Genomic DNA, 19,924 nt, shown 5'->3' on the forward strand with positions numbered 1-19,924 from the left:
TCAGTGAAGGAGACAGAAATGTAACAAGTGAAATCAGTGTAGGACACAGTGAGCTGACTGAAAGAGGCACCAGAAAAGAACCATGACGGCATCCAAAAGGAATCCGAACGACTAACTCCTATGGGCATTCACTATGTTGCAGGCATCTTTTCTTTTTTCTTTCTATTTTTTAAAAAGATTTTTTTCTAGAGGGGAAGGGAGGGAGATAGAGAGGGAGAGAAACATCACTGCGTGGTTGCCTCTTGCACACCCTCTTCCCAGGGACCTGACCTGCAGCCCAGGCATGTGCCCTGACTGGGAATCGAACCAGCGACCCCTTGCTCCACAGGCCGGCACTCAATCCACTGAGCCACACCAGATAGGGCGCAGTCATCTTCTAAGTGCTTTATATGTATTAATTCATTCAATGTTCACAAAACCCTGAGATGAGCAGTAGCATTCTCTGAAAATCTGTACTAGGAAACCCAGGCACAGAATGGCTTTACAGCTTGCCAAAGATCACGGAACTAATAAGTGGATTCAGACAGTCTGGCTCCACAGCCTGCACCTGTCGTCCTCTCACCAGACCTGTTTAGGGGACAAGCAAGCGACAAGGTAACTTCCAACCAGAGAGATCTGGAAGGCTTCGTGGAGGAGAAGGCGTTTGAGTTAAGCCTTGAAGGTGAAGGGAAAGAGCATTCCAGATCAGGAGAGTAGGTACAGAGACGCAAAAGATCAGTGTTGTACTGGTGGGTTAGCATCAGGCAAGGCAGGGAGGGCTGGACCATGTGGAGGGGAGGGGAGCTCTCTGACAAGTCGCTCTCGCGCCATTCTGAAGGCACTGGACAGTCAAAGAATTTTTCTGAGCACAGAAGGACTCTATGCTAATACCTCCTATCTATCCCTTTAATCAATTTCTATTTAACATCTGATTGAACACCCGTTTAAACACCTAATGTGACCCCTGCTGCGTGTGTATTTAAGACCTGGCACTGGGTAGTGGTAGGGGGGTCGTTTCTGCTGTCGGAGAACAACTTAACTGAAGACAAGAAACAACACTTGTTAACACTGTACCAGTTAAAATGTGATGTGACACAAGAAGTGTCCCAAGGTAGCATGTGATGAATGTCTAACAGAGCGTTTTAGGAAACTTTGCACATCATATTCATGATCTCTGCAGCGGGAGCTGAGGGTTTGCAAGGACAAAGCAGGAGAGTGGTCTGCTGGAGCAGCTTGTGGAGGGAAACTTAAAGCACAGAGCTGCATGTGCAGCCAGCCCTTGGGCTACCACACACAGCACCGAAATGGATCCTGTGGGGACTGCCTGCCCCTGCATCCTCCCTAACCCCTGGCAGGGCCCAGGGAGCCGGGAGTTCCTGTGACCATGGACTGGGGCAAGGCACTGGCTGTGACAGGGGCCTCGGCATCCAGATCTAGGCTATGCCAGGGTGACTTTGTGGTCCCACAATTCAGAATGAGGAAATCTCAAGGCCGCCCTCCTAGACCACATCCTATAGGTGTAGGTATCTTGGGGGGAAACTGTCCAAGGTATGGAAATGGGCAACAGATTATTAGGTTTCCTTTCAGTGAGATGCTTAACCGTGGACTATTGGAAGCTCTGATTTTCTGATTCTCTAGGCTTGTGCGATTGGACTCATTTCTCACTGACTAAGTTCTTTTCCATCTCTGTAGGAGTTGAAGTAAACCTGTAAATAATTGGTAGATGCAAAAAATTCTTGTCCATAGTGATGCAAATGAATTCCATGTAGTAAGGATACAATTGATTTCTCTTTTGTGGAAAAGATAAACCCAAACATTATATTTGATTGCGTGTAGGTAGCAACCAGTGTTGCATGGTATTAGCAAAACCATTTTCTCTTTCCTCGTTGCCTCTCTGCCCCTCGCATTCTCCTCTGACACAGCCTCAACATCTTTCTGGCGCCCTCACGAGGAACGGGCACCAGTAAATGTCCATCAATTCATCTTCGACACATGCTATTTTATATTTGTGTGAAAGTCGTATTTTTACATTTTTGAAAAATCATACTTTAACACTGTTAATGCCTACAGGTTTTCCAGCAACTGGGTTAATCAGAAGAAAGGAAATGCCACAATTTCCATTAGTGGACCAACAGTAGTTTCCAGAAATTCTAACCGTGGTCCTTTCTGGCAACACTTTGAGAATTCTAAATGGAACTTTAAGCGGATGCTTTATGAGAACTTAGAACGGAAGGGGAGAAAACCTTTACTATGGATTTTGTCAATTACTGTGCTAGGTGCTTTATGTGTATTATCTCCATCCTCAGAGAATCTTTGAAGTAGGTGTTACATATTGTCCCAATCTTGCAGGTGAAGAGAGGAAATATTTGCGGAAGTACAGCAATACCCACCTGCAGATCAAGTCATCAAGTGGAAAATTCCAGCAATGATTCATGAACCCCGGCGGTTCAAAGGCCACACCATAAACCTGGGTGTGCAATTCAACAAAGACGTTGGTGAGACAATGGCCAGCGGGATTAAAGTCATCAAGGAGACCAGCTGGTGCCAGTGCCCGGGAAGGTGCTCTTAACCACACAGGTGCAGCGGGAAGCCTTCTCCGGATCTCCTGTTTGTTTAGACCTCAGTGAACAGCTGACCTGCTGCACAGCCTCCTCCCTGAGCAAGAGAAGTTAGGGTCCGCCTCTTCAGCCCCCCCCTTCCTCCATCAAACAGAAACCCCATGACTCTCAAAGGAATGGTAGCCCACTGCTGGAAGGCAGCCGCACAGCACAGCTGATGGAAGGCAGGTGTCCCTCAGGAGCAGGGACAGTGCCTCCCTCCCTGGTGTCTGTGGTATGTCTCCTCTCTCAAGTACGAGATCTAAAATAATGCTACAAATTAAAAGCTGGGTTGTATTCTCCTCTATTCTTCCACTCTATTTCATTAAAAAATAAGTGTATTGTTAAGAAAAAGCAAAGGAAATCTGGAGGGGAGAAGCTTGACATCGCTCTGTTTGACGTGGGCCGGCTCTCTAACAGCGGGGAGATGAGAAGGCAGAGGGACGGCCACAGCCCCCGGGGTCTGCGGCGCCCCCCCCCACCCAGGCTCCCCGTCCAACCTCGCCGGTCGGCGCCCTCTCTGTCTTCTCCTTGACCGCTGTCCTTGTCCCGGATCACGCAGGACAGCTCGTGGGCGGCCCGCGCACATGGGGGTCTGCCGGTCTAGGCGCCTACGTTTCTTCGGGCCTCGTGTCCCCCTCCGGCGCCCTGGTCCTCACTTCGGCGCTCACTCTACCCTGCCGTCCCATCACCATCATCTCCCCCTCCCCCTCCCCCTCCCCTTCCCCCTCCTCCTCCTCCCGGGGCGTGCGCGCTTTACTCTAAGTCTCACAAACGTGTTCCCCCTGCGCGCACACACTCACACTCGCACCCTGGGCCCGGACCCCGTGCCAGGGCTCTGCGACTCACCGACAAGCAGCCGTCGGTGATGGAGCGGAGCCGGGCGGCGGGGCGGGGCGGCCCAGTCCTGCCCGACGCCGATGCGGGCGCACTCGGCCCAGGCGCCCGCCGCTCTCTCCCCGCACGGCGCGCCCCCTGGAGCACTTCTTAGGCTTTTATTTCCCCCAGCACTGTCTGAGGGGCTGCGGGGCACTCTTCGGGGTCCACGGTGCCACTCCGCTCGCGCCCGGCCGCCGGGCCTCCCGCAGGCGTTGACTGGCCTCTCTCTGCACACGGGTCCCCGTCGGCGCGCCGCCCGCACCGCGGGCTGGCTGGCTTCCTGTCCGCAGACAGCAAGGCCCCTGGGCTGCCCTGCCTCCTTCTGCGTGAATCTTCTTGTTCTTAGGAACTGCCGGACGCCCAGGGATCACGCTTCCTTTCTGAAACCCGGAGTCGCCCGCTGACCTTCCCAGAGGCCTTGACATAGGCCGGCAGCATTTCTCCTTTTAGTCCTGGGCCCTGGGAGCGAATGAGAACCGAACGAGACGCGGTGGCCTTGCTCTCGCGCGGAGGCAGGAGGAGCGCTGGGCCGAAGGCGGGGGTAGCGCAGAGGGGTTGCTTCGAGAGAGGGTGGGTGCAGGGAGAGAGGGAGGAGGCCAGGAAGCAGCCCTCTGGGTGCCCTCATTCTGGGGGAGGAGGAGATAAGGCAAGACAAGCCTCGAAAGGAGCCACACGAGGCCATCTGGTGTGAGAGCCAAGGGAGGCTCCGCCAGCCAAAGGCTGCGTATGTGGGGGTCGTGAGAAGGGCTCCTGACTTTGAGGATGCTCAGGGGGTCGAGCGCCGGCCTGCAAACCGAATGGTCACCGGTTCAATTCCACCAGGGTAGGTACCTGGGTTTCAGGTCGGTTCCCCAGTTGGGGGCCTGCAAGAGGCAATGGGTGGATGTTTCTCTTGCACATCAATGTTCCTCTCCCTCTCTTTCTCCCTCCCTTCCCCTCTGTCCAAAAAATAAATTAAAATCTTTTAAAAAATAATTAAAAAACAAGTGGGTGGCTGGCAGGTGAAGACCCTAAGCATAGCCCATTCTTCCAATATCATGTAACTGGGAAAGAAGGGCTGGCATCAGCGTGCGAAGACCACAGGGCAGAGAGGACTGCTGAGGGTTCGCGCAGTCTGTTTTTGCTGTGAGGAACACGCTGGCACACAGACAGGGTGCCCCTCACAGAAAGGAAGAGATTGCAAATGTGAGAGGCAGAGGCGGTCATCGAGCCAAGTCCCAGTGAAGGACGGGCCGTGGAAAGTCATTCTGAGGGGCAACGTAGGCTAATGTCTGAGGAGGTTGGGTTTTAAAGCTCTTGGCTCAGCCAAAGGGTGGCAGCTAAACTGTCCCCAGATCTGATTCTTGGCATCTGGCCCTCCGGAGTCCAAAGCGGTGGTACAAGGTGAATGAGAAAAAGGAAAGAGGGTGAGTGTGGCTGGCTTGTCCAGTCGCTGTGGGCCCTGAGCCAACTTACTCACAGAGCTGCCTGGAAAGATGAAGTGAAGGGGGGGAACACACACACACACACACACACACACACACACCACTGGCCAAACCCACAGGGCAGTCCTTGAGTCAATTTATCTTTGAGTGAACTCTAAGGAAGAATTAGATGGAAAACAAGAAAAGATGCTCAGGCCCTAAAGAACTGGGTTGGCCAAAAAGTCCATCTATTTTTTTCTGTAAAATAAAAGAGACGTTTTTCATTTGTACCAATAACTTTACTGATTTGGATATTTTGAGTATGTCGGCTACCTCCCATGTTGTGTAACACTGATTGTTCTCAATTAATGTCTCAGTTTGATTGCTATCAACTCAACTGGCCTACCTGACCATGGAGCATCATCCGGCGAGAATCTCCAGCATGAAACTTTGCAAACCACTTTTGACGCATTCGATCAGTCGCACCTTCTCTTGTGAGTGAGTGGGTCAGTGAGTAAGTCCATGCAGAAGCCCTTTAAGAGGAGTGCCTGGAACTCCAGAAGCCCTCTGTCTTACTCAGCCACCATACCCACTGGGTTTCACAGCCAGAAGTTATGGGACATCTCCAGGTACTAGAACCCTGGGCTAGGGCTCCCAGTATGGGGCTGGGACCCCTGGATCCCTGTGTGGGACCTCTTAGCCACCGAGATGTCCCTCCCAACTTTTAACTGTCTCAGGTGGGTATGGGATCAGCCTGTTCTTTGTCTCCACCCTTCCCACCGGTCTTGACATGGCTTCTTCTGTACACCCTCAGGTATAGGACTTCTGTTCAGCTAGGCTTCCAGCAGTTCTCAGGAACGGTTGTCCTGTAGTTTAGTTGCAATTTTGATGTGGTCGTGAGAGGAGGTGATACAGCGTTTACCTATACTGCCATCTTGACTAGAAGCCCCCTCTTCCTGGCCACCTAGCTCAGTTGGTTAAAACATCACCCCGATATGCCAAGGTTGCGGGTTTGATCTCCAGTCACGGCACATACTAGAATCAACCAATGAATGTATAAATAAGTAGAACAACAAATCAATGTTTCTCTCTCTCAAATCAATAAACCAAAAATCAAAATAAAAAATAAGAAGAGCAGAATAAAGTGTTCTCTTCTTTACAATGGACTGCTTTTTATTTTAGCTTCCCTTAAGTAGAATGTAAAGTTGTATGGTAGACAAGGCTAGGCTGGTGATGTGTTCAAATGAACACATAGCAATGAATTGAAAACAGCAGATCATCAGCCTGTAGCCCTTGCCACCAGTCTGGTTGTGAGGGTCGCTGAGCACCAAGGTGCAGAGTGCACCCTTTATAAAATGTAGTAAGTTTTCTATTCCAATGTAGCTTCGATAAAATGCAACAATATTGTTCTTTTCCCTTCAATCTCATGAAACTAAGGGTTTTCAATATGTTGAGGTCCATGGCTATTAAGGAAACGTGAATCCTCCATTTTAATTTCTTTATTTTACTTTTTTGGCTCAAAGCAGTATATCAAACAAATGTTTTGAATGTACCATGTGCAAGAGCAGTGTGAAAAGACTATTGAGATTTAATTTGTATTTGATTGCAGATTTTTTTTTCTACCTTCAAGAAACTCAGAAAAAAAAATAATTTTTCTAGTAGAAAATAAACTCACCAGAATGAATAACCCATCAGGTAGAGTGGCATATCAAAAACAGGGAAGTAGCCCTCAGACACTAACTTCCTCCTAGAGGTGGGGCTCAATATTCAGTCCAGAATTCAGGTGCCTGCTAATGACTGCTCTGTTGCAGCAAAACCAGAAGAACAAACAGCTGCCCTGCTCCTTGATTCAAACAACACTGGGTACAGAGCTCTCGCTACGGATGGAAATCAATACGTCTTCTTACCAGGGGCTGGGCCCTGAAGGACCTCATGTAAGTAACTTAGCAGTTTGGGAGAGTCTTATCGTTGAAATTGAAATCAGAAAGAAAGGGGGGAATTGCGAGGAAGAAGAGGAGAGCTTTGGTTTTAAACACCTCCATCAGTCATCTCTAATGTCACATCGTAACTGCTAACTCATGTTAGTCGCTTTATGGTTCCTATTTGTTTCTCAGGACTGTGCGGAAACTCATGGTCTCTTCACATTTCTAAACTGAAAGCTGACAATGAGCTCTTCTCTACTTAGAGCCCTCATTTTCATCCAAGGAAGTAGATTTGTTCTTACTTGTTGAATCTTCTGCCTCAGAAATGCAGTTCATTTACAAAAGTCAAAGTTGGCGATAACTATTTGTATTTGTTACTTTGCTTTTGAAACATGATTTGTAGAGCCGCCTGGCATGTACTTCGGGTTCTCCCAGTGAATCCACTACTGACTAACCACATTAGGGAGGAAAGTGCAGTTACTCTGGGTTATATAGTATCTAAGCCAAATAAAATGGAAATTACCATGTTTATCAGTATATCAGTAGGTCATATAGTGTGCTATATTATCATGTACTTTACCCTAAATTTTTATTGAAATGTGGAAATTCACATGTTTTAGGAAGTCATCGCATTTCAATTCGGTGATTTAAAAAAAAAAAAAAAATATATATATATATATATATATATATATATATATATATATATTCACCCAGGCCAGGTGGCTCAGTTGGTTGCAGTGCCATCCTATACACCAGAATGTGGCAGGTTCGATCCCTGATCAGGATGCATACGTATGTGAGGCAACTGGTCGATGTTTCTCTCTCACATCAATGTTTCTCTCTCCTTCCCTCTCTCTAAAATTAATTTTTTAAAATCCTCAGATGAGGATAAAATATATATATTATATATAAATATATATTCAATGCGAAGATTATCTATAGTCAAGGAACGCCTTATAAGCACTTTTCAATCAAATGATGCCATTCTTGCAATTATTTCCAACAGCCTACTTCTAGCTATACCGCTAATGCCTAATTTCAATTTGCCTCCTTCATTGAGAATTTGTTTTATTTTTAGTATACTTTCACTTACATTCAAATTCAAGGTCAGCTTTTCTGAACTTCTAGTTGGAACTTCTTGGTTGTTGTTTCCCCTCATGTCTTCGATAAAACCTAAGAAATGGTTGTTTCTAGTTACAAAGCTAAAGTTGCTCTCATTTTCCATGTGACTGATTTTTTAAAAAATGCACCTAGAAATGACCATTTCATCCATCTGCCTGTCTTTGGTGGTTCTATGACCACATCAACTCACATACTGTGTATTGTCTTTAAGTTACATCCACTTGATATTTTTCAGTATTCTTCAGCAAAACTTTCCTCCTGTCGGGCTAGTCTTCTCCTTTATATGCTTTTCTCACTCCCTTCTTGTTGTCTTCAATCACACCGTGTTCTCTTCTAGGAAAATGCTCATTTAACAGGTGAAGTTGGTAGGATTTCATGACAGACTGAATGTGGGAGATAAAGGTGGCCAAGTCAAGGATTCCTCTCAGGTTACTGGGGGATGACAATGTCCTTCACTGAGACTTAGAATGGAGAAAGCCCAAGTGTACAGAGAAGAAGACAGTTTCATTTTGGTGAGTTGATTTGGAGTGCCTGTGGAACACATCCAAATAAAGGTCTTCTAAAAAGAGCTGGACGTTTGGGTTTGAACCAAGAAGACCGAGAAGAGATTCAGATTTAGAAATAATTTTCACTGGTTGTATTAAGCCATGCAGGTGGGTGAGATCTCACTAGGTATATACTAAAGCGAGGTGAAAGGAAGGCTAAATAGGGGATCTTAGGAAAAAGTAATTTTTAAGTGGAGGGCTGAGGAAGTATAGCAGCCAGAGAGATGGGAGGTAAGGGGAGAATCAGGACGTGTCATGGGAACCCAGGAAGAAGAAAGTTTCAAGAAGGAGGCGGTGACCAAAATTGGAAAGAAGGAGTTCTGAGAGGAGAAGCCGGAGTGGGGAAAAGGCTGGACAGCTGGAAAAAGTGAGTTGGAAAAGGGGGAACATGGCCAGGAGAGCACCCCGGAGTGTTAAACATGAAACACAATAAACGGAAGTCCCTGGGTTTCCACAGAACTTTACATTCTACAAAGTTAAGTTTGATAATGGCTAGGAGTCTAATTGCCTAAGATTTAAATACCTGCTATCTGCAAACTATTATAAAAAGAGCTCTGAACTGGCCAAGAGTAAAAAAGTATAACAAACCTGTGGTCAGGGGCCTTAGAAAAACCTGGTGAAAGTGGTGGGACAAGAGATGCTACTGGATCCCTTGGGCTAGAAGGAGCGGTGTGTTTCAAATCATGCAGATCTGGGCGGGGGGGGGGGGGGGGGGGGGGGGCGGCGGGGCGGGAATTGTGCCTCGTCACAAATCCATATCTCCAAGCCTTGCCCTTCTCCAGGTCCTCAGTCTCATGAAAATGCCCCTTTGGTGCCCCTTCAGCACATCCTCATCAGAGCCCGTTATCTTCTGGCCTCCCCCACAGCCCAGCCTCACACCTGCCTCTCCTGTATTTCAGATAAGAGCACTGCCAGTCGCCCAGGTTTTTGAAGTAGAAGCATCAATCATTTTCTTCCACCATCATCCCTTCTGCCACCCACTTCTGTCCATTCTTTCTCCATATTTTTTTTATTCCATCCTCTCGCTCTTCCTTTCCACTTCCATCACCTTAATTCAGGTCTTAAAATATTACTCCTAACGGGCCTCCCTTCTTCTAGTCCTTCCTCCTCTTCCCAACTCATCTTCCACAATTCTAATTAAGCAAATCCGATTACGTCACTCCCCTGATTAAAATATCTCCCAGTTCGAGAAAGGAGAAAGCCTCACCTTCTCAGCATGACGTCACCCGGGGCCCTTGCTGACCTGGCCTTACCCCCCCTTCTAGCTCCATCTCCAGTTGCTTTCTGTCGCCACTCATCTATCTCATAACACGACTAAGTTTCTCTTCGTTCTTCAACTCACCGTGCTCTTTCACACCTGACTCACTCTAATGATGGAGAACGAGTGTTATACTACCAAGATCAGAAGCTTGGGTGCTGGAGGAGAGGAGAAGGGGGAAGTCGAATACAAGCGACTTGGACTAGCCAGAGGGAAAGGAACAGCGATGGTGATGACTTTTTGATAAGGGATGTGATCTCCCCGTTTGGCTCAAGGCTTATGAGGCCGTATTCATGACATGGCATGACTCAAGCATGAATCAGGGAGACGAGCACACCTGACAGACCTAGCTTCAAGGAACGTACGGTCTAATGAGAGAAACAGGACACACGGAGGGAGGTGACCAATGAGACTGGTTTCTCAGCGTCCTTACAGAACACCAGAGAGATCATTAGTATAAAATGAACAGTCAAGACAAGTGCTACAGGAATTGGGAGGAGGAAGAGATTATTTTGGGGTAAGGTGTTGGTGGAGATTAACTTTCAAGACAGAGACGCCTGAGTAGGGAATGACATCAGCGGAGGCGGACACAGTGGTCTGTTTAGTGCAGAAGGACCTGAAAACAGGAATAATGTCAGTAAGGCCAGGAGGAAGTCAGGGCATGACTGTTGGGGACTTTTAGTGCCGAAGTTGATCCCCTAGGTATACTTTACCTGTTGGGGGATGGGGAGACAAGGAAGTGTTTCTTAATCAAAGAAATGACTTAAGGAAAGCAGCCTTTTAAGTAGATTACTCAGGCTGCCGTGTGCAGGACGGGTTAGAGAAGCGAGGGAATGAAGGCTGGAAGAGCGAGAACAGGTCTGGGGTGCCATGCTTGCTTAATTATAAAACACTATCGACATAACAGATTTTGTAATAAAAACTACATTAAATGTATATGCTGATTAAAAATAACTCTTGAGTTTAGGTAAGTAAAATCATGAAAATAGAGGCACCTCCGAATTAAGGAAGTAAGAGGATGAAGATTTGAATGAATTAAGGTGGTGATAGTAGAAATGGGAAGGAAGAGTAGATGCAAAAAAAAAAAAAAAACAACAAACCCACAAAACATATTTTAAGGAATTTGAAAGATCGAATGTTAAAAGTCAGGCAGAGAGAGACTATTAAAATATGACTCCATGATTTTGAGTCTGAATGAAAGTGGCAAGTTGATACCATGAAGGAGAGAAATGGGGAAGTCAAGAAGAAAAAAACCAAACTAAATTTCAGATACTGAGTCGGAGGTGAGGAAATATCTAGCAGGCACTTGAGGTTACAGGCCTAGAACCAGAGGGACGGGGCCAGAGTATACATCCAAGGAATCACCTACACAGAAGTCAAAGTGGCACAGTTGAGAGTGAAAGACATTCCGAAAGGCGGCATTTTTAGAAGGCAGGGTGTAATCACAAGGGGGAGGGCACGTTTAAGGACCAGAAGCAGATTAAGGAAGAAGAACAAAATGATTTGAAAGGTTGATTTAGATTCATTCCAGAGGAGGGGGAGGAAGGACATGAGCAGAGAGATGTTGAGACGTTTTGTTCAGGCTTTGGACTTACAAATATTAATTATGTATATTTGCATGTAGTCTAAGCATTCACATAGGTATTAAAGAGCCCACTTCAGTACTCCACAGGAATGCCATGTGGGACCCCACCTTCATTTTTAGCTACATGCTGACTACTAAGTGTCTAGTATTCCTCAGCCTCGGGAGTTTGGACCAGCACCTGGGCTGGTTCCTCAGCCTACATGAGAAATCATGAAAATTTCCCAAAGGTTAATTGCTGGTACTAAGTGCTGTTGATCTTACCCCGATCCTTGATATGCAAAAGAATGTACTTCCTCCGTAGCTCTTTCTTTCCCCTTTGTTTTTTTTTTCCCACATAACTCTTTAATGAGCAAGTTATTTTAGAACATAATTTTGTTGATCCAGCTATTTATAACAGAGTCAAAGTTAAAGGCAAACTAGGTTTTAACACATTTCCAGTTCTTCTAGAATAGCTGTGCCAGCTAAACTTTCTGCACTCCTATTAGTCAGGGGTGACTGAGCACTTTCTGGCTTACCTTATTTCCTTAGCAAACAGGTAAGTAAGAAAATTATCTATTGGTTTAAAATATAATATTTGCATAGCCCACAAAAATACATTTAAAAACCCCGATAAAGTACAATATTTCACAAAAACAAACACACGGTCGTTGTATGCATTTGTACTTTTGTCCTATAATTGGGCAAGCTAGGACGGGGCTGGCTCAGTACCACAGGTGCTCTGAAAAGCTGATCGGCTGCCATGATAAACTGATTAGTAATTGGGGATGTGAACAGTGATTAATGGTCCTGAAATACAAATTTCAGAAAGGCTTCTCTTCTTGTTATGAGTCTTAATCAGTACATTTGCAAGCGTAGTTTTCAACCTCATGCTCTTGCAAAGCTGAAGTTGATCATACAGATTAGGATGGTATAGAATTGTTTTCAGCTAATGTAAACTTAATCCTTAAAACTTAAACTTAATGATTTTCCTAAGGGAAAAAGAATTGCTTCTACATAGGCTGTAGCCTCATCAGTACAAGAGTAATTCTCTCTCTTCCGGGGAGGGGCCTCTGTGACTTGATTAGGCCATAAGTGATCTGGTTTATGCAGTGATATCCGGTTTGTGAGATGTGTTTTGCCTCTTTGCATACCCCAGAGACTCTGGCAATTAAAAGTATTGTGTCTGAGCTGTAAAGGGAGGAGAATAGCTAAGAGAAGGATGTTTATTAAACAGAAATATCTAGTTTAACGTGGTGATTAATTGCTCAGTTTTTTTTCCATCTCTTGATTTCTTTCTGATATTGGCTGTAGGGTAAGTGGAGGCAGGCTGGCTTCCTCATCCAGGTGTCTGGGTAGCTAAGGGAAGCAGTGTTCCCATAGCCTTGGAGGGGCCTGGTAACTAGTGTTCTCATAGCCTTGAGACTACGTCTGATAAACTGTTCCCATAACATGAAGTGGGCTCTCGTGTGCAGAATTTGTTATGTTATATGATTTCTGGCATCTTGCCGGCTTTGTTCCCCTCTAGTATTTAAACAGGTAGGGACTCCCCGCTGGGGACGATGATGATGAGATACACGCAAGGGGACGGGTGCCACACTGGGGAGCCATGACATGAGACATGCAGATAGACACACAGCTTGCAGCGTGCGTGGCTCACACACCCGTGAACAAAGGCATGTCAGACATCCCAACAGCTCCGTGACTTTTTCCATCTGCACGAATACCATGAACCTGCCTGGCCTTGAAGGGTGGCAATGCACTGGCTGAAGGCAGAAATGGCAAGTACATGGCACAGTCCCTGCCTCCCTTCCAACCTCCCCTAAAAGACAACGGGGCAGGCGCAGCACTGTTTTCCAATGAACTCAGCCTCAGGGGCATTTTCCACGTAGTTCTCTAAGCAGGCACTACCGATGGGTTGGAGTTGGGAATTGAAATGATGGGGTCGGGGAGCCTTTCTGGCTTACAGTTTCATTGGTAATGTCCTCTGATTGCAAGGAAGTGGGCACCTCAAGGAAAAGATGATTTATTTTAAGGATACACAGGGATCGAAGTTAGAGAGGCAAGTCAGGGACTGTATTCTCTCTGTATGTCCCACCTGCGCTACCTCTCACAGCATAGCTGTGTCTTTGTTTTCAACGTGCCCCATTTTCCGACTCACTTACAACTTTGTTTTCCGACTCTCTGTTTTCCACAGTCTGCTTCAGTGGGGTCGGTTAACATGCCTGGTTAATACCACTGTGTCTATTAACATGCACGGCCGTGGTGCTGGGTCTTCTCATGGGCCATGGATGGGCAGCTCTTGGCTAGGTTACCCATGTACACTGGTAATGTTTTCTTTCTTTGTCTTAGGAGTGTTCACTTCATGAAAATTCAGAATTCAACATGTGCTTACTATGTGTGAGGTTTCTTCATTATACTTCAATTAAAAGTTTATTTTAAAAAGTTGTGCCAAACCGATCATTTCTCTTTTGAAGCCTTTATCAAACTTGCACAATTGAAGAATGTCATAGACATTCTATGTCTTGATTTTAAAGAATATACCTTTAAAAATGTCTTAAGATATTTACATGAGCAATACAGAGAGATGTGGGCTGGATAAGAGAAGAATTATGGGAATTCCTAACTAGTGGCACAATGTACCCCAAAATCGATGATCAAGATCAACCTGAAGATAGGTTTATATCATAATGTGTAAGGGCTCTGCTTATGGTAGGGAGGTGGCTAAACACGTGGGGTCAAAGGCTGGGTTCAACTGCATAACAGCTGTGGGATCTTATGCAACTTTCCCTCTGTGCTTGTCCCCCTATCTATAAAATGGGTGTGATGGCGAGGGCGGGGCTGGCTGAGAGAAACCACGGTGAGGTGGTAGATCATGCAGGTGGGTGGGGCTGGCTGAACTGGAAACTGAGACTCAGAACTGACTGTGGACTACAGCGGTTGCTGAGGTAGGAGAAACTCCCAGTCTCACATGATAAAGTTCATTGGAAAGTGGGATAGAGCCTAGCAGGTGAGCTGCATTGTTCCCTCTCTGGCCCCTCCCCCACAGGCAGTGTGGCAGCGCAGCAAAGAGGGTTGCTCTGCCCAGTGAATACGTAAGGCCCTGCCCCCTTACAATTTACCAGGGGCCGTGAGACAAAGAAATACAACCTAAATGAAAAAACAGAGCAAAGCTTCAGAAAGAGAGCTAAGTGATGAGGAGATAGCCATCCTATCTGATGGAGAATTTAAAGCCCTGGTAATCAAAATGCTTACAGAACTGATTGAACTTGGTCGAAAAATGAAAAAACAAATGAAAGATACCCAAAATGAAATAAAGCAAAATATTCAGGGAACCAACGATGATAGGAAGGAAACCAGGGCTTAAAGCAACGATTTGGAACAAAAGGAAGAAATAAACATCCAGCTGGAACAGAATGAAGAAACAAGAATCCAAAAGAATGAAGAGAGGCTGGGGAATCTCTGGGACAACCTGTACTGTTCCAATATCCGAATTATAGGAGTACCAGAAAGAGAAGAACAACAACAAGAAATCGAAAACTTATTTGAACAAATAATGAAGGCAAACTGCCCCAAACTAGTGAAGGAAATAGACTTCCAGGAAGTCCAGGAAGCCCAGACAGTCCCAAAGAAGTTGGACCCAAAGAGGAACACACCAAGGCACATCATCACTGAGTTACCCAAGATTAAAGATCAGGAGAGAATCTTAAAAGCAGCAAGAGAAAAGGAGACAGTTACCTACAAAGGAGTTCCCATAAGGCTATCAGCTGATCTCTCAAAAGAGACCTTACAGGCAAGAAGGGGTTGGAAAGAAGTATTTGAAATCATGAAAGGCAAGGACCTACACCCAAGATTGCTCTATCCAACAAAGCTATCATTTAGAATGAAAGGGCAGATAAAGTGCTTCACAGATAAGGTCAAGTTAAAGGAGTTCATCATCACTAAGCCCTTATTATATGAAATGTTAAAGGGACTTATCTAAGGAAAAGAAGATCAAAAATATGAACAGAAAATGACAACACACTCACAACTATCAACAAATGAACCTAAAAGAAAAGACAAACAACGAAAACAAAAACTAAGCCAACAACTAGAACAGGAACCAAATCAGAGAACTGGAGATCACATGGAGAGATTTCAGTGGGGAGGGGGAAGGGAGGAATAGGCAGGAAAAGGTACAGGGAGGAAGAAGCATAATTGATAGGCATAAAATAGATGGGGAGAGGTCGAAAGTGGTATAGGAAACAGAGAACTCAAAGAACTTATATGTACAACCTATGGACATGAACTAAAGGCGGGAATGCTGGAGGATGCGGGCTGCAGGGCAGAGGGGGGATAAAGGGGGAGAAATTGGGAAAACTGTAATAACATAATCAATAAAATATACTTAAAAAATAAAATGGTTGTGATGGAAGCTATATCTGGAGGTTGTTAGGAGTACTGAGTGAATATAAATAAAGTGTTTATTAGAATACTAGAATTTTATAGGAAAACAGAATATTAGAATACTAGAACTAATACTAGAATTTATAGGAAGACAGTGTACTTTATAATTAAATCACTGAATAAAAGAGCAAGACAAATCCCTGTTAGAAGAAATGATCCCTAAGTGGCCATATGAACTTCTGTCGGGGATGCTGTAGAGAGGTCTCCTCCTTTGACGAGAAGGTTGAATTAGATGATGTCTTAAGGTTTAGGATTCTTTGATAGTCTAATTATGCCCTGAATGTCTGGGTTTATAATTCTGCTTATGGAGTAATCTATAGAAACACATAATTTTATTATACTACGAAGCTATAAGTACTTCTTTGAAGCTCGTAGAGCCTGCAGGTTAAAGTCAAAAGAAACCAACCAAACCAGCAAACGTAATGACTTAGGGAGATTTTTGGTGTGTTAATTCATTCTTTTAAATAGCAAGTAACAGAGATGTAACAATATTTACCCACAGAAAAGTGATTCCAAAAAGCTCAGAGAAAATACCTCCTATAGCTCCTTGTTGCAATTTTATCTCAAGAGAACATAGGGAAAAATTCTTTAAAGAGTGCAATTTCATTTAAGGTTAAACGAGTCTGTGAATTCAGAGCTACTTGACTGTATATGGAAATATAAAATTCTCAATCTTGGTCAAACAAATAGAATCTACAAGTGCACGGATTCTTAAAATTACGTTACCTAGTATTAAAAGTGCTTATCTTTCTAGTTACATTTTTCCTAGCTATAATCTTAAACAATATGTTAAAAAAATATTGTACTTATAATATGCATGCAAAAACATGCACAGGAGCCCTGGCCGGTGTGGCTCAGTGGTTGGAGCATCATCCCATAACCAAAAGGTTGTGGGTCTGATTCCCAGTCAGGGCACATACCTAGGTTGTGGGTTCATCCCTGGTCTGGGAGTGGGTGTGTGTGATACCCGGTCCCAGTGGGGAACCCCAGTTTGGGTGCAATAGGAAGCAACCTATCGATGCTTCTCTCACATCGATGTCTCTCTCTCTCCCTAAAACAGCAAATGAAAATATCCTCAGGTGAGCATTAAAAAAAGCGCACATATCTTAAGAGTACAATTTAAATGTTTACAAACTAAACACACCCATTTAATAAACACCAAGGTTAAAGAATGAAACATTCACGTTTTTGAAATTAACTTTTTTCTTAACTTGAAGAGAAAAAAATTAATGTTCTGTTCTGGGTATTTGGTGGTATGGCATGTCAGTTTAAAAGTGATATACCCATTTTAAACATCTCCTGGGACTTCTAATACCACTCATGGTAGGCAAAAGAATAACTCCCCAAAGCTGTCTACATTTTAATCCTTGGAACCTGTGAATATGTTTCCTTACATAGCAGCAGAGACTTTCCAAATGTGATTAAATTAGGATTTTGAGGTGGGAAGATCATCCTGAACTAGCTGAGTAGACCCAATGTAATCACAAGTGTCCTTTTAAGTGAACAAAGGAGGCAGGAGCGGCAGAGAAGGAGATGTGGCAAGGAAAGCAGATCAGAGAGGCCACAAGCCAAGGCACCGCTACAACCTGGAAAAGGCAGAGAAGCAGATTCTCCCTTGTAGCCTGAGGAAGGCAGCCCCACTCATACCTTTTTCATAGAGAGAGAGAGAAAGATATTTGACATACAACATTATATTTGTTTCAGATGTACAACAGTAATTCAATATATGTATACGGGTTTGGGCAAAAGTACATTTACAGTTGTTCATATGGAAAATAATACATAATAAATAATAATACAAGAATAAACCCTGTTTCACATACAACAGTAAACCTCCTTTTACCCCAATGATCACCACAGTAAGTCTAGTTGACCTCCATCACCACACATAGTTACACGTTTTTGTGTGTGTGATGCCTACATGGCTACCTTGATTTTAGCCCTGTGACACCCATTTCAGACGCAACTGTGTTGTTTCAAACCATTAAGTTTGGGGTAATTTGTTACAGCAACAATACGAAACTTATCTATGGTATGAGAATCTGTGTTCAGTTTCACATATGTGATTGCCTGTTTAGTAGCTATCTGGTAGGTATCTCAAACAACATATCCCAAATTAAAACTACTTTCAACTCCCCAAACCTGGTCACCAACATCTCCGCCACCCCCTGGCATTTCTCATTGATAAATGGCACCAATCACCCGACTACAAATGCCAGGTACCTGGAAGTCATCCTTGTTTCCTCCTTTTTTGGGGGGCCATCCCTTCATACCTAATCCATAATTAATTTTCATCAATTCCACTTCCAAACTAAATCTCATATCCATCCACTTCAATTGAGTTTCACTGACACCATTTTTCAATTAATTTTATTTTATTCTCTTTAAAAACGGAATATGTGCATATACTACAAAATACACAGAGATATTTTAAATAGGAATTTAGTGAAAATTTAAATGAGTCCGATTCTTCCCAGCCCCATCAGATGCAAGCAGTGTGGCACCACGTTGGTTATGCACCCTTCCAAAGACTGCCATCATTCTTGATCCAATCCACTGGCCACCCGGCAACCAAAGTGATATTTGGAAAAGAAATCCAATGGCACTTTTCTGGACAAAACCCGTTCGTGTTTGACCTTTTGCGCCAGATGTGACCTTTTAGTGGCCCCAAGCTAGCTGCCGGGGAACTAACGGTTAATGTCCTACGCAAATTAGAGCTTTGTCATTAATTGAAAAATCAAGTGCAAAAGTTTGATTATGGTATTCAGCTTATGTAAGAACTTTCAACGAGTTGTTAGGCTGTTTAGTTTCACCCGTACCTAGTGGTTGTAAAAAAAAAAAAAAAGGTTTTAATGTTTTGTTATCACCAACTCAAAGTTGGTTCGCGATGACTCAGGAATTTGAAACAATCATTGAAGAGTCTCCATCGGGACCTGTGCGAGCGTGTTCCCACCACTTTCTGTGCCACAGCTTTGTTCTCTGGCCGTCCCTGGGCCCGGACTGACTGGGCTTTCTCTGCAGGAGGAGTCCGGGCAGAGCTCCTTATAATGATCGGCTAGTATTTGCCAACAGAGCCTCCTAGCAGTCGGGGTTCTGAAGTGGCAAGCCTGAACTCCAGAGCCGGATCTGGGTGCACCGGCTACGCGACAGTACTGTTCCGGCCGCGGCCCGCGAAATGACTGAAGGAACGGAAGGCCAAAACAAATACCCTGTGGGAGGACTCGGATTTCCAAGCGATCATGCAGCCGCCCAGCGAGACCCTAGACCCGCGGTAACCCACCCCGCCCCGCCACTGGAGGCTCTCGGCCCGCCCCGGCCCACCCCGCCCCGCCCCCGTCTCCTCAAGACATCTTCTGGGAAAAGGGAAGGCGTAGAAGGGCACAGCCAATCACAGGGCTCCTCTGAGGTGACGTAAAGGCGCGCTCGCCGATTCGGGGTTAGGGGTGGGTGTGCGAGGCCGGTGGGGGAGCCGGGGTGGAGCGACAAGTCGGTGCCCCGTGGGAGCCGCGGAAGCCGGAGGGGCCGGGCTTGCGCACGCCTGCCTGCTGGCGTCGCCTCCGGCTCTCGCCATCGAGGCGTGGCAGCGGCGGCGCGGGAGGGAGCAGGACTGCCGACCGGTGAGTGCCACGCGTCCGTCCGGGACGCGGGGGCGGGCTCCCGGAGAGCATCCTCCCGGCCCCTAGGGCCTCTTCCCCGGCCCCCGGCCCGCGGCTTCGCACCGCGCGGCGACCCCCGCCCTTGCCCGACCCGGGCCGCGCCTGGTCTCCCGCGGGCCTACACGCCAGCGCCCCACTTTGGTCCCGTTACAGGCCCCGCCTTGCGGCGGGTGGAGCGGACAGGTTCAGTGCGGCCCCGGGCGAGTAACCGGGAAGTCGTGTGTGCGAGTGGGGGGGTAGGCGGTGTTAGAGGGAGGCCCGGCGTGACTTTATTCCAGGGCAGTGCTGTCTAGTGAAAACACAGGCTGTCCTGGAAGATAATGTCCGTTAACAGAGTTATGCAAGAGAGGACAGGCAGCTACTTGGCAGGCAAATTGCTCTGGGTATAAAGGTTGAACTAAAAGATGATTTTGAAGGTCTGCGCCCAACCCTGACCATATTCTTAGTCTGGGCTTCCTTGGAAGTTTGATAGGCGTTTATTTCACACCCACCCCTCCATCCTGAGCACACTTGTAAAATTGTTACAGCACGAAAAAGTATTCTTTGCTCCTGAGAG

General features: G+C 45.7%; 1 protein-coding gene across 3 annotated transcripts in view; it reads left to right on the plus strand.

The window, feature by feature from the left end:
* Nucleotides 1-6,618: 6,618 nt before the first annotated feature.
* Nucleotides 6,619-19,924, plus strand: part of GNE (glucosamine (UDP-N-acetyl)-2-epimerase/N-acetylmannosamine kinase) — a 49,875-nt gene continuing 36,569 nt past the window's right edge. Inside the window, exon 1 of one of the 3 annotated variants that reach the window (XM_024560259.3) lies at nt 6,619-6,792. In XM_024560259.3, the coding sequence (XP_024416027.1) occupies nt 6,652-6,792 (141 nt within the window). In that variant the 5' untranslated portion in view covers nt 6,619-6,651. Of the gene's footprint in view, nt 6,793-19,096; nt 19,119-19,172; nt 19,330-19,924 lie in introns of those variants that run through there. The other 2 variants (XM_045195089.2, XM_053922664.1) reach the window with 2 other exon arrangements.

The sequence above is a fragment of the Desmodus rotundus genome, chromosome 1 (assembly GCF_022682495.2).
Source record: "Desmodus rotundus isolate HL8 chromosome 1, HLdesRot8A.1, whole genome shotgun sequence".
Lineage (NCBI taxonomy): Eukaryota > Metazoa > Chordata > Mammalia > Chiroptera > Phyllostomidae > Desmodus > Desmodus rotundus.